General features: G+C 39.8%; 1 protein-coding gene across 7 annotated transcripts in view; it reads left to right on the forward strand.

Moving 5' to 3' along the window:
* The first annotated feature begins 9743 nt into the window (after positions 1–9743).
* NFIB (nuclear factor I B) overlaps positions 9744–13853 on the forward strand; it is a 264606-nt gene continuing 260496 nt past the window's right edge. For 4 of the 7 annotated variants that reach the window (XM_038123590.1, XM_038123591.1, XM_038123592.1 and 1 more), the window contains exon 1: positions 9745–9885. In XM_038123590.1, the coding sequence (XP_037979518.1) occupies positions 9790–9885 (96 nt within the window). In that variant the 5' untranslated portion in view covers positions 9745–9789. Of the gene's footprint in view, positions 9886–13853 lie in introns of all 7 variants that reach the window. The other 3 variants (XM_038123583.1, XM_038123589.1, XM_038123585.1) reach the window with 1 other exon arrangement.

Raw genomic sequence — 13853 nt, forward strand, 5'->3', positions numbered from 1 at the left:
AGTATGTTTCAGTTATTATCACCCAGAGGAGCTGGCTAGGTCGTCAGAATAATGCATTCAATTTGTCTAATATGTCCTTAGAATTTTAAGTTGCTCAGATGAGTTGAACTACCTGATTATATGAAGTCCTTTCAGAAACAAGCTTTAAGAAACAGACCCTGCTGAGACCCTGGTGCAGTTTTCAGACAGGTAGTAATTTTCCCTGATGTGAACTGAGTTAAATGTTACACTTTCTATTTATACAGTTTGTTCTTCTCTGTTGTAGCTTGTTGTTCTGTGGTTCATTGGTGTATAGAAGGATGATGAACTAAAAGAAACGGGGCTAGCTTCTTATAGTGCTGTACCACTGAGCTCCCTGTGGACTTCCAATTACCCATGTTTGCTCTTCCCTGCAGGTTTGTGGTGTCTAATGGGGCAGCAGAGGATTTGTCAATTTGTTGAGATACTTCATTCTCTGTCTGCAGTGTGCTAACCTTTATATGGTAAAACTGGACAAAAGGAAGATAGAGAAACACATGAATATGAAGGAAAACACTTTAACAACAAGGCATGTCAAAACTTGCATCAAGTCACAATATCATTGTGCACAAAAGCAATAGTCACAGTAGCAAGCATTGATAACTATCAGCATATATGGATAGGTAGCTAAATCACACGCCTGTAGTCACAGGGATACTGATAACTACTCAGTTAAAAAGCTAGTGCTTTTGTTGGGAAGACTCAATCCTGCACTCTGGCATCAGACAGATACCTGTGTGAGGTCAAATGATCTGGCACCAAAACTCAAGGCAAAATACATCTGCACCAGACCCTTCACACATCTGGCTTGCCTAGCAAGTGCTGTAAACTGAAGAATAGCCTGAAGTGCTGTTTGCTGGAACAGCACCAACCTTCCAGAACTGAGCAGGACAGAATGTAGAAGAGAAGATCATGGCAGATGCAAGCCTTTTAACAGCAGGACAGAAAAAACTCCAGCAGAAAAAGACTTGCTGATAGGTCTTACATTAACATCTTAACATCTGCAGGGATTGCTTCTATACTTCCTACGTATAGGGAACTCTTGGAGGACCAAACAGAAATCAACCTTATGCCAAGGGAGGCATATGCTCAGTTGCGGGATAGCACAGCCTCTGTGACTGTCTGCAGCAGTAAAGACTCTCACAGTGTTGAGTATGCAGCTGAACACTGTTTAAAAACCTCCTGTGCTTCCTGTCTTCCTGCATGTAGGAGCCCATACAGGTAGTTTATTAGCATTCATCAAAGAATGGTGCTGGGCCTGACCCAGCCTGGTGCTGAGTGAAGTCAGAATTCTTGCTTAGCATCTGGAGCGGATTGTGATTACTATCAACATTATATGAGGAAGTCTCCTTTTGCTGGCAGATGCTGTCAAAAACATCAATTGGTCCAGTGGAGTTAATAGGAAATAGAGTTCCTAGATGTTTTAAGTAGGAACTTTTTGTGTAGTCCTGGCCAGTTCTCCCCCTTTTCTTACTTCAGTTTAAAATCACTCTGGTGAAATCAATTGCAGCTATGCTACTCACTCTACATAAAGCTTAACCATACCTCTGTAGTTTTCTCTTTACAAACAAAATGGGCTTTCAGACTGTGAACTGCATGAGGATGTGAAAGAGCACAAAAATGCTCATCATGGGGAAATCATTAACCATTACTACCTGGGCAGCCAGGTGGAATGAAGATAACCATAAGCCTTACTCAGAGATAAGCCAGTTAGCTACACTGATACCATTGGATTATTCTCAGCAGATATACATGATGCCCCACAAACCAAGGAGACTTCACAATCTGTGCCTCATGTCTAATAACAAACCCCTTTTACATCATTCCGCCTAAAACCTCAAAATGAAATAAAAGATCTAAATATAAACATTCTTGGAAGAAATTAGCTGGAACAGGGCCTTCCCCTTTCCTTGCACTTCACCTTCTCAGGAGTTTTGTTTCATCCAAGAAAACTGGTGGAGACCATATTTTCTGCCCCAGCTGTCATCTCTGATTTGACCAGCACTTAAACTAAGGCACCTGGCATGCCCAGTCCTTCTGCCCTGGGAGAATTTGCTGTAAGGGCTTGGAGCTGGTATTTAACCACATGGGAAAATCCCTGTCCCTTAGCCAGTTATCCACCACATTCTTCCCATCCCAAGTTTGGTCTGCCATACCAAGAGGTTACCGGGACAATCTCTAGCTAATGCCAGGCATAATTCAACTCCCACATCTCTTTACCCACACTGAGGTAAGTAGTCCTCACACTTAACCCGCTGATAGAAGACAGGCAGAATACTCAATATATGTGGGACTATGGACTCAGTGTCAGACCTGCTTGCTTTAGGCGAAGTGGCCCCAGAAGCCCTGTTGTGGGTTGACCCTGGGATGCCAGATGTGGGATGCCAGATGTCTACCAAAGCTGCTCTGTCTCTCCCTTCCTCAGCTGGAGAGAAAATATAATTAAAAGCCAGTTGAGATAAGGACAGGGAGAGATCACTGACTGATTAATGTCGTGGGCAAACGGATCCAACTTGGGGAAATTAGTTGTATTTATTACCAATCAAAATCAGAACAGGATTGTAAAAGGTAAAACAAATCCTAAAAACACTTTCCCCCCACTCGTCCCTCCTTCCCAGGCTCAATTTTATTACAGATTCTCTGCTTCCTCCCTATCAGTAGTGCAAGGAGACAGGGATTGTGTGTTGTGGTCAGTTCATCAGATGTTGCTTCTTCTGCTGCTCAAGAAGAGTCCTTCCCACAGGAGAAATCCATGAACTTTTGCACTCTCAGTCCATCCTTTCAGCTGAAGTTCTTCATCAACTGCTCCAGCACTGGTCACTTTCCACAGGGTGCAGTCTCCAGGAACAGGTTTCTCCAGCATGGGTCCCAGAGGTCACAAGTCCTGTCAGCAAACCTGTTTTAGCATGGGCTTCTCTCTCCACAGGGCCATAGATCCTGCACAAAGTGGGCTTTCCATGGAATCACAGCCATCTTTTGGGCATCTGCCTGCTCCTGCATCCTCAATTGGCTGAAAGTGGATCTCTGCTCCAACACAGGCCTCCATGAACTGCAGGGACAGAGCTGCTTCATAGCTGGAGGGGAATCTCACATCCCATGGTTGGAGCATCTCCTTCCCCTCCTTCTGCACTGACCTTGGAGTCTGCAGGGCTGTTTCTCTCTTCTGTGGCTGCAATTACTGTGCAAGAACTATTTTTTTCTTCAATATGTTATTACAGAGGTCTTACTGCCATTGCTGATGGGCTCAGCCTTGCTCAGCAGTGGGTCCATCTTGGAGCTGGCTGACATTGGCTCTGCTGGACATGGGGGAAGCTTCCAGCAGCTTCTTACAGAACCCACCCCTGTAGCCTCCTGCTACCAAAACCTTGCTGCACAAACCCAATACAAACCATACAGAACTGCAAAATCACTAGCAACGATTTTAAGTCTATCAAATTATGAGAAAAATTGCCACTTCTGATGGGTTACAAGCAAAGGAAACACCTGAGTTAAAAGGGAAGACAAGGCAGAAAATGCCTTGGAGCTAGCCTCCTCTCACACCAAACTAACACTAATGTTAAACATAGAAAGGTATATTGGGAACAAATAAAGTTGTGAAAATGAATGTAAAATGGAACTAAAATAGAGCAGGGATGTGTTGCATCAAGAAAATATGCCAACCTACTTTTTGTTTGGAAATAATTTATTTCCATGGCATATTAAATAAAAGAAATCCATCTAGACTTTTTTATGCATTTAATACCTCCAGTAATAAGCTGAGTTAGCCTGGAGATGTGATGAACTGATTAGAAATTGTGAGGTGTGAAAAGAAGGGGTAGAGCTAGCTGAGAAAAGAGCAGCAGTTGTGAACTGAGATATTGATATAGATATATATATATATATATATATATATATATATATATAAATGTGGCATACGTGGTTTCTCAATAGTGTAAGGGATATGTTTGCTCCAGAGGCAGGTTGTTGGCTTTGAGCACCAACAGTGTCCTCACCACTCCTGCCCACCTTGAGTGCACTCAGCGTGGCTGTGAGGGCACAGTGTGACACTGCAGTCTTCGGGCACTGTTGTGCAAAAGGAACAGCATTTCATGGCAGTGAAATGGCAAGGAGTCACTGCTAAGGGCTGGGCTTGGCTTCCAAACCTTTACTGCTTACAGTGTCAAAGGAAAGGGGAGCAACCAACTTTGTTTTTTAAGTACCTACACCACCCGCTCAGATCTGCAATCCAGTCTGGGCTAAGGGCACTGCTCTCCCCAGAGCCCTCTGCTTTTACTGTTGTCCATGCTGGCTCACAGTGAACACGATGTAAGTGTTTTGGTCTTGGCTGATAGAGCTGTTTTGGCAGCCACTGAACTGGAGATGGGCTGTAAGCAAAGTGCCTGCTCCACATCCACTTACAAAAGTGCACTGTATTTGATAAAGCCTATCAGTGTGCCCCTCTCTCCAAAGAGAAGGTAAAAGAATCCATCCCCTCTTCTAAGGAGGTTGTGAGCAAGCAACATAATGACCTCCATTTATTACTGGGCCTCTTAGCACTGCATCTCAGGGGATGCAATTCAGATTTGTATGATTCTCACATTGCTCACAGGGATCAAATCCAATCCACAAATGAGATGGATGGAGTATTATCCTGTACTGAACATTAAAGGCTACCCTCCTTATGAAACAGGTACTTACTGAACAAAGAATGCTTATGTGGGACACACAATTCTTAAATGTCAAACCTTATTTTTTTTTTTTCTAATGGCAAGTGTAACTCCACCTTCACATTTGAATAATGGTTTTCCTTTGGGAAAAGTATTTTTAGACATGAAAAATGTTATGTACTGCATTTTATAAATTTTTAAAAAGAAATAAATGTAAAAAATGCTAGAAGTTTAGCATGCAGATTTATTGTGCATTGTATTCATTATTGTACATGGATTTTTTAATGGAAATAATGCAAATGAATAATTTTCTTACATTTTTCTTGTACAATTGAATGTACAATTGAACATTCCAGTTCTGGGCATATCTCCATCACTGACTATCTGACTGTCTTCTGCCCAACTTGCAATGTATCACAGCCCACAAGCTATACATACATATATATATACACATATATACATATATACACAAGCTGCATCAGTTCTTTTGACATAATGAAATAGTATCATTATTCCTTTTTCAAGTTAAACCATCATATTTGCCTTTCAGTTGGACTGATGTGTGCTTTTGAATATAACAGCAGTTTTCGCTTTGCCTTGCTAGTCGGCACTTCACAACTATTACTTCAAAAAGATATTTGAAACAAATACATTAGCATTACTTTTGTTCCTGAGTGTCATCAGACCAGGAACTGAGTCTCTAGCCTTTTGGAAGCCAGCTTGTCCTCCCCAGATGGTGCCTGCCATCCTCTATTTTCTGCCTGTTCCAAAAAAGTGCTGTGCTAGGCCTGGAAGACTAGCAGGCACTTGTGACAGGAGAAAAAGTAAGAGTGTTGGAAGAACACTATCAGACGGCCTCCCTGTCAGCCTTCACTTTTACTTTCAGTGAACTGCTGTGGCTTCTGCTGGATCCTTTGCCAGGAATCTTTGTAACATAACTGTGGAGCTCTTCACGTTCCTGGCATGTCTTGGACACTGTAGAGCTTCACAAAAGAAGAGGTGTTTCTACCCACAAGAAAGAGAATGCTTAGGGGGAAGTGTCTGGTTGTAAGCTGCCCAGAAAACGGCTTAATAGGAATGACAGCTTTTCATCACTCTGGAAGTCAGCAAAGATGTTTCTTGGGCAAATACTGCCATGGTTTAATTAATTTTTTAAAAGCTTTATTTGTCTCTTCACTAATGTCAAATGAGGAAAAATAGAAAGGCTAAGCAAAGTTAATATCAGGTATTCCCCACCCCCATTACTGCCACATTATAAAGGAATAATCCAATTTATGTTTTCCAGGGTACATAACTCAGCCAAAGGCAGCAGATTGTCCGGCTTCTGCAGCCATGTACTTCTCCCTTAGTAGAAATGAAAAGGCCTAATGCCATTAAGGATGTTTCTGTGCGAGTTTATTTCAATGGTTTTGCAGCTGCCAATGATGATGAATTAAAATATTTACCAGAAAACAGTTGGAGAAACAGGAAAAGTACATGCTGAGGAGGTTTGTAGGGAATTCTCCCTAGGTTCTGGAGATCAGCAGCTCTTTTGGATTTCCATGAAGCTCTGAGGCTGGGCTGTATGCACACCAGACCAAAGAATAGAACACCAAAGGGGCTTTCCAAACACCTATCTAAAACCTGTAAAATCTGTCACTGTAAATAGCTGGGACTGATCTCCCAGCTTCAGACCATCACCAATGAGTGTGTGCAAGTGTGGATGAGTTAGTTCTGTACAATTACTGAAATCTACAATACTAGTTTGGGTCTCTGTCCCAGCACTGCCTATCCTCCAGAGGAGAGTACTGTGAATTCTTTCTTTGAGCCTATTAGTAGGTGTTGAGACCTTAGAGAAATAAATTAAAGCATTCCTAAAGGTTCCTTCTGGGTATGAAATGGAACTGTTCCCTGGAGTAGAATAATAAAAAAAAAACCAACTTACTAAAACCTAAAGCTTTGTGAAAAAGCCAGACTGGCAATTATTTCTTAATGGAAAACAGATATTAGAAGTGGGTGAACTTGCTTGCATTTTATTTATTTTAAATATGAAACAGATTTTATTTCCACCAAATTTTGTATTTTCATACCTTTTATCCTTTGAAAATGTTTTAAAAATGCTTAGCCAAAAGAAATTTGTGTCAAATTCACTTGAAAAAATAATTTGAAGAACCTAGCTCACTTGAAAATTCAAATTGTTTCATTCATTGACTTATATCAGTATGGAAGCCTGAATTACCTTGAAATTCATTGCTATTATGTAACAAGCATATTGTACTGTATTATCACTTTCTTCGTAAATCTGTCTTTTTCTCAAAGGAAAAAGAGGTCATCTGAAAAATTTTGTCTAGTAACATACATTTCTATGTTGGTTATGACTGTATCTTCAAGCTGCATAGGAGATGTGGTCTCTCCACATAATACAGCATTTAAAAAGTTCCACCTGCAAAACTGACATGGCTGGGAGAAAGGCATACCTCCCAGCAGACAGGAGAAGGCATGGGAGCAGCTTGACCAGCACTGCAGGCACTGTTTTCCTGGGTGCCAGAAGTCCCCATTCTGCCTTCAGCTAATGCCAGAAGGCAACATGCAGCAGCAGAAGGGAGGCTTATCATTAACTCTAACTTTCCTGGATGTACAAAAGCAAATATTCATGTGGTGCTTGTGGCTATAGTAGAGATGCATAGTCTTCCTGAAACTTCAAGACCTTTCTAGGATGGAGCATCTCCACTGTTGACTGATAGTAAAAGAAGTTGAAGATTGGATCTGCTGTTGGCTGAGCATCTGAGAACAGCTTGAGACCTCTCAGCTAGCTACCGTGTGATAAAACTTTTATCCTCTTTTAAGCACAGTGAACTGGCTCATGATTACCTAAAGTGTGGGCTCACACTCCCAGCCGTCACAGTGCTGCAGGGGATTTGTGAATTGCCCTAGTAAGGCAGATTAGTGGCTGAAGCAATTGGTCTCTTCACCTGTGATCAGACTTCATTGGACAGGAAGCTGCAGAGAATCTCCCTCTTCAACATCAGTCCTACTTGCCCTTGTGCTGGCAAATATGCTTGTTAGCATGTTTGAAGTTAGGGGTTATGTGTGAAAGTACATGTCCAGGGTTTGTCTCACACCCAGAGTTAACTGCTTTCTGTAGTCCCACCATGACGAGCCTGTTGGTGAAGGCCACGTGAAAGATGCAGCCTCGGGACATCTGCCTGTGCACTGCTTGCCAAAAACTGGATAAAACTCTGCTGCTGGTGCTCTCCATACCTTATAATGTTGCTCACAAAGCCAGGCTGTTTGAGCAGGATGTAGGGTACAGAGCTGGAGCTAATCCTCCTGTGCATTTTAAGTGTGCTGAGCCATCCCACAGCACATGATCATAGGCAGATTTTAGAGTATTCAAAAATTTTCTCATGTCCCAATTGATCACTGTGACCTAAATGAAATGAAAACGTATCCTTATCTGCTATACAAAAACAATTCTAGAAAGAGAGCTATGCAAATTTAGGGGATTGGGATGGCCAAAATCCCCATTAATTTTTGGTCTGACTTTTTTGATGCTGGCCTCATAAGTGTATTTGAAACAACTGAGAAACTGAGGCTGCAAGCCAACCTCAATAGCGCACAGGGAGAAGGGAATACGGCTCTTATCTCTTGATGTGCTGACTGTTGCTACAGAGCTGTTCTGTTTTCAGCATTCTGGACTGGCTCAGGGAGTTATTTCATTAGGTGCTGTCAGTGTTTCAAGACCTCAATAAATGGACCCTTAACTCGGGAGATGATCTTGTGGAAACAGGAAAAAAAGAGAAAACAGTAGTAGTAGTAGTAATAATAATAATAATAATAATAATAATAATAATAATAATAATAATAATAATAATAATAATAATAATAAACAAATTTTGCTGTTGCTTTGTTGTTATTGCTGTAGTTGTTGTTATTGTTACTATTCCAAAGTGTTAATTTTAAGGATAAAATTTTGGAGATGTGGAGAGGGTGATTGCTTTGATTTGGTTTTTCTAAAGAGGGATTTATTGCTAAGGTACATACAGAATCTGCAATACATCAGTAAAACTTATGCTGATCACTTCATCAGGACTGGCAAGTCCCCATTCTTCTTTACATAGCTTCTAAATGTAAGTCAGGGTTCCTCTGTGTGCTTATGTAAGTACTTTTTCTTTTCTGCACCTTCAAACAAAGTCAGAATTATTTGTTCTTCTAAGCTAGTCCTTACTTCAGGGAATGACAGATTTTCCATTAGGGAAAAAGCCCTGCAAGGAAAACTTTGAAGGAAGAATGCCTTCTCACCCTGGTGGCAGTATGAAGAAAAGTCAAATGACCTAGAGCTGAGGGGCAGAAGAGAGCCGTGATTAAAATATTTCCCTGCCCACTCACTTCCCCCTTCCCAGCTAGATCATCCAGAGTAGAGGAAATTGAGAGCATCTATGGGAAAGGGAGGAGGAAAAGTCTGTGTCACTGAAATTCTAACTGCACCTCTCATCTCCTCCTGAGGACTTACAGCCTTGCTATTTCTTGCTAAAGCTGATTGCAAAGAGTTAAACTGTTTCCATATGTCCAGTTCCAGAGTTTGTAGCCTTTGGCAGCCCCTGCTGCACCCCGCTGCAGCTGCTACCTGTGTGTTCCTGGGGCGCCCGCCCCTGCACGCGTGTGTGAGCACCCAGATCCACGTGCGCACACACGTGTGCTCTGACCTCTGGGCGAGGGCCCCACCGTGATGCTGAACCCGTCTGTCCTTTGTGGGGAAGATACTAACTCAGAATAATTTTTTCCCCCTCCTCTCTTACACTCAGAGCTGACCATGGATCATGTCAAACAATATACAACTGAGAAGAATGCAAATAAATTTGAGTCCGTGTAACCCAGCAATGCAGCTAGCCACCCACTTGTGAGATACTAAGCTGGTGTACACATGATACACAAAGAATGCTGGCTGGTTTCACCAATCCCTTCAGAAAAAAAGAAAAAAAAAAAGACCTGATCCTTGTCTTTGTATCAGTGAGGTTGGAGTTCTTGCTAATAAAGGAGCTTTTCCCATGATGCAGTGTGATAAGGATTGGCCTACATGTAGCCCAGCAAGCCACTGCTGATGTTTTCTTGATTAGGTGTCTTATCTTCCATTGAGCTGCATCTGATGAAGGTTGCTGACAGCGTAATGGCAGGAAAAGCATCGGACAGCTCCATAAAATGGCAGCTTTGCTATGACATGTCAGCCAGGACCTGGTGGATGGTAAGTTGGTGTGATAACTTTTTTTTCCTCTCCCTGGAAGCATTTTTTTTTCTTTTCTGAACTCCTCCTTCACTGTTGCAATGCACGTGCTGCAAAGTTCAGAACGCGCAGTTTGCGGCTCCAGCTCAGTGACTCTTCAGAGCTCCTAACATCACAGTGAGATAGATACGGTTTCTCTGCTGCTGTAGGGGCATGGGCCTTCTCCTTAAAACAGCAGCAAGTACAGATGGGATTTTTCTTTTACTTTCTCTATTTTATTTATTCTCCCGCTCAACGCTCTCTCCTCTTTTTTTTTTTTCCTTTTATTTTTATTCCCCCCCACCCTTGCACCCTGTGAAATGCAAATTTTTCAGTTTGCCTAGCTACTTGGTATAAGAACATGGAGCTGGAAGTACTCACAGTAAAAAGAAAGCAGCCTTGTCATCATGCTCTTGGCTAATTGTTCTTGAGTTGGTCTTAAAAATAGAGCAATCTGCCTCTTTATTCTGTTTCCTCTGAATAATTATTTAGAAAGTGTATTGTATCATGTTGTGAGCAGCCTCCTAATCACTATGCGATTGTCCCCCACGCTTCTCTTTAATTTGGAGTCCTCCTCCCCACCAATGAATGCAGTAACTGGAGCAACTACTGATTAATATGCTGCTTGTCATAATTAAATTTAGTTAATGAGGATATGCATATTCAGTCCATTTTTTCTTTGTTTGGATGAGCATGGCTTTTTTGTTCATATTTATACAGCTGCAAATGAAAGCTGAGAGCTGGGAAAAAAGCAAACCTTATTGAGCTCAGGGAAGGGTGGACCCTGAGAGACAACTTTTTTTAATGTTACCAGGCAAAGGAGCCCAAAACTTTATTTAATCAAAACAGTGGGACCAGTAGAAAGTATTTTGGGAATGAAAAGCTTTTCTCCTCAGCAGAACTACATGAAATTTTTTCCACATACGGATTTTTTCACTTGTGGACAATGGTCTCTTGTATGCAATAGCCATGCCATGAAAGGGACATTCGGCTGGCTTGCATTCCACTATGAATATTAATTTCATTCTTGGGTTGCTTTGTCTAGTAGTGTATTTTTATCCTTTTCATGCCTTCATTGATTGCCTTTGCTTGTTTGTCTGGATAATTATAATGCTTACTGCATGCGCTGCATTTTTACAATTAGTACAGTGCTGGGACAATAGGCACTTTATTCTTGGGCAGTGGGTCTGGGGAGCACCAGTGGAGAGCACATCCCAGTGCTGGACAGAAGGCAGGTTTCTGATTATAACTGCCTTCCTACACTGCTTTGCAAGGACTCCGTTATCTTTCCAAAGGTGGATGTTGATACGTGCCTTCAGTGAGGGTATCAAACCTGAAGGGAGTATTTAATTTAAATTATGCTTATTACTTGTGATTGCATCTGTGGTTTCTGAGTAGAGGGAAGAAGAATTATTCTGTCTTTGCTACTTGTTGAACTACTGGGGTAACTTTAAAAAGAACAGTAGAATGTAGATGATAAAAAAGCTGTTTTGTTAACCTGCTTTTTTGCTGGGGGTTACACTCTTTAGTATCATCTTTTGATTAATGTTTAGATCTTTATTCAGGTTTTCTTCTCGTAATTTTGTACATTATTGAGTAGCGTTGTTAAAATTACTGACAGTTGTTTAGACATGGAAAATGAAATGTTTGCATAGTGTATTTCCTTAATACTGTGTGTATGAAGGTTTGATTTTATAAAGGAGCACATCTTAAGTTTAATATCGTGTTCACTAAGGATACCTTTCAGTGAGACGGCATTGCTTCCAAAGGGAAAAGAAAATCAACACTTTCACTGCAGTATTTCATCCTGAATGTTAATCTGTAAAATGCATGTAATATAAATGTTCACTGTCTTGAGTGTGTATTTCATGCACACTTTGGAAAGGGAGTTTAAGAATGCTTGACTGTTCTGTATGGGTAAAAATCCAATTATGTTTTAGCTCTGCGTTCTATTTTGCATATTTCTAATGTACAAATTTGCAACTGTAAAATCTACAGTAAACCTGTGTGTGCACTACTAATACAAATTGTTGTCTCTCAGAAAAGAAAAACCTCATGCTGCAATGCCTTAGTGTGCAAAATATTATCACAGAGTTTATTGCGTAATTCTTTACAGTACATTCCTATCAAAAATATTTAGTGTAAGTAAAACACTAGGACTTCTGAGTGAAAAAACAAGGAATACAGACTTTATCTTTCTGCTTCTGCTTTCTTGAATGTTTATAATCACAGAATTGTAAATGCCTTATGGGGAACAGGAACTGTTGTATAATATGGTTACTCATAGTTATAAAAAAGTTTATTAACAAATGTTATTATGACAGGCATCATTATAAACTTAGTGGGATTTTATTATACATAAGCTGTCTATAACTATTTTGCAGAATGTAAATATTAGTATCAAATTCCATTTGAATAAGCCTAGAATATTGGCTTTTGATAACTTTAAAGTAATTACATTGAACTAGTCTCATCAAGAAAGACAACATTCTGTCTTTCTCCTTAAATTAAGTGGAATGACTGTTAAGTTTTTAGGGTGCTTTTTGTTTCCTATCTTCCTGTTTATTTCCTTCATATTCTTTTATTTGGCTACAATAAAACCATGTGGTTTGTCAGAGAACAACCAAACAAACATAAATTACACATTCTCCATCTGTGTTCTCCTGAACACAGACATATTTACTAATACACAAGAGGGCAAAAATTTTACTGTGAATTCAATAAACAACCAAATGCAAACAAAAGTAAACTTTTAATATACTGAGTAACTGAATATATAGAAATCTGTTAACTGATTTCTCTTTCTTTTGTAATTGTGTAAATATGACCATCTTAGTTGTGTATCATGTTTTTGCATTAAACTTTGTGATGAGAGAAAGGATGTCTAGTGAAGAGACTTAACCTGTCCCTATCAAGTGCTTTTCAGTACAGTTGCAAAATAATCTAGAAATTTTTTTTTGCTGGAAAATCTCCACTTAAAAAGTGAGGATGAATGCTAATGAGGGTGATTGAGAGAATGAAACCCACAGATAAACTAGATATTTTTTCATTGTCCCTTCATTAATGACAAATGGCTAGTTTGGGATTATAGTCATAATCAGGTTTTGTGATTGAATTCACAAATTTAATAGTTCATCACTTTGCAGGTCTCAAAATTAAAATCAAAGTAGCTATATACATAACTTTATGGCATTGCTAATAAGCTGTTGGGTTTTTCTTGGGGGAAAAGATTCCAAATATTTACATCTAACACATCTCTTGAAAGCTATATTCTTAAATCTGTGCCTAAGTCTGAATTGATGTCTCTGGTTTGCAGATCATTTTCAAGCAATTGTATAGGGGGAAGATACATGTTCTAAAGAAAAATCTCTACTTCCCAATATCAAAATCCTATTTTTGTGCACAAATTTACATGCCTATGCAGCAGAGATAATGAAAATCTGTCTTTTCAAACTCTTGGGAAAAATTATTGAAATCACAGATTTTATTAAGAACAAACTAGAGACAATGAAAAACTTCTGATCTATTGTAAATTATGCACATTTTTTATGCTTAATGGCTTATCTGATGATCAAAAACACCATAACAAAATTTTGGAATAAAAAAAATCTGTCAATACAAAGTTTATCACTTTGTATTAAGGCGTATTAATAGGGCAAGTAATCCCAAGTGGAGGTTAAAATAATAACAATTTAGATGCTATATTTCAGCATTAAAAAGAATTATTCCAATCCTAAATTTATCAGTAAATCCAGGTTTTAATGTACTTTTTGGTTTAATACAAATGTTAATCACATTCCAGGGGAGTTGCAGTATGTCAATATTTTGCAGCAGCACATCTGTGCAGTTTTCTAATTTGGATTAAAATGATATTCATAACACAACAACTCCATCAGTTGTTCAGATGTACAGCTTGTTAATGAATCCTTTGTTCTCAATAATGACTTTTA

The sequence above is a fragment of the Motacilla alba genome, chromosome Z, assembly GCF_015832195.1.
Source record: "Motacilla alba alba isolate MOTALB_02 chromosome Z, Motacilla_alba_V1.0_pri, whole genome shotgun sequence".
Lineage (NCBI taxonomy): Eukaryota > Metazoa > Chordata > Aves > Passeriformes > Motacillidae > Motacilla > Motacilla alba.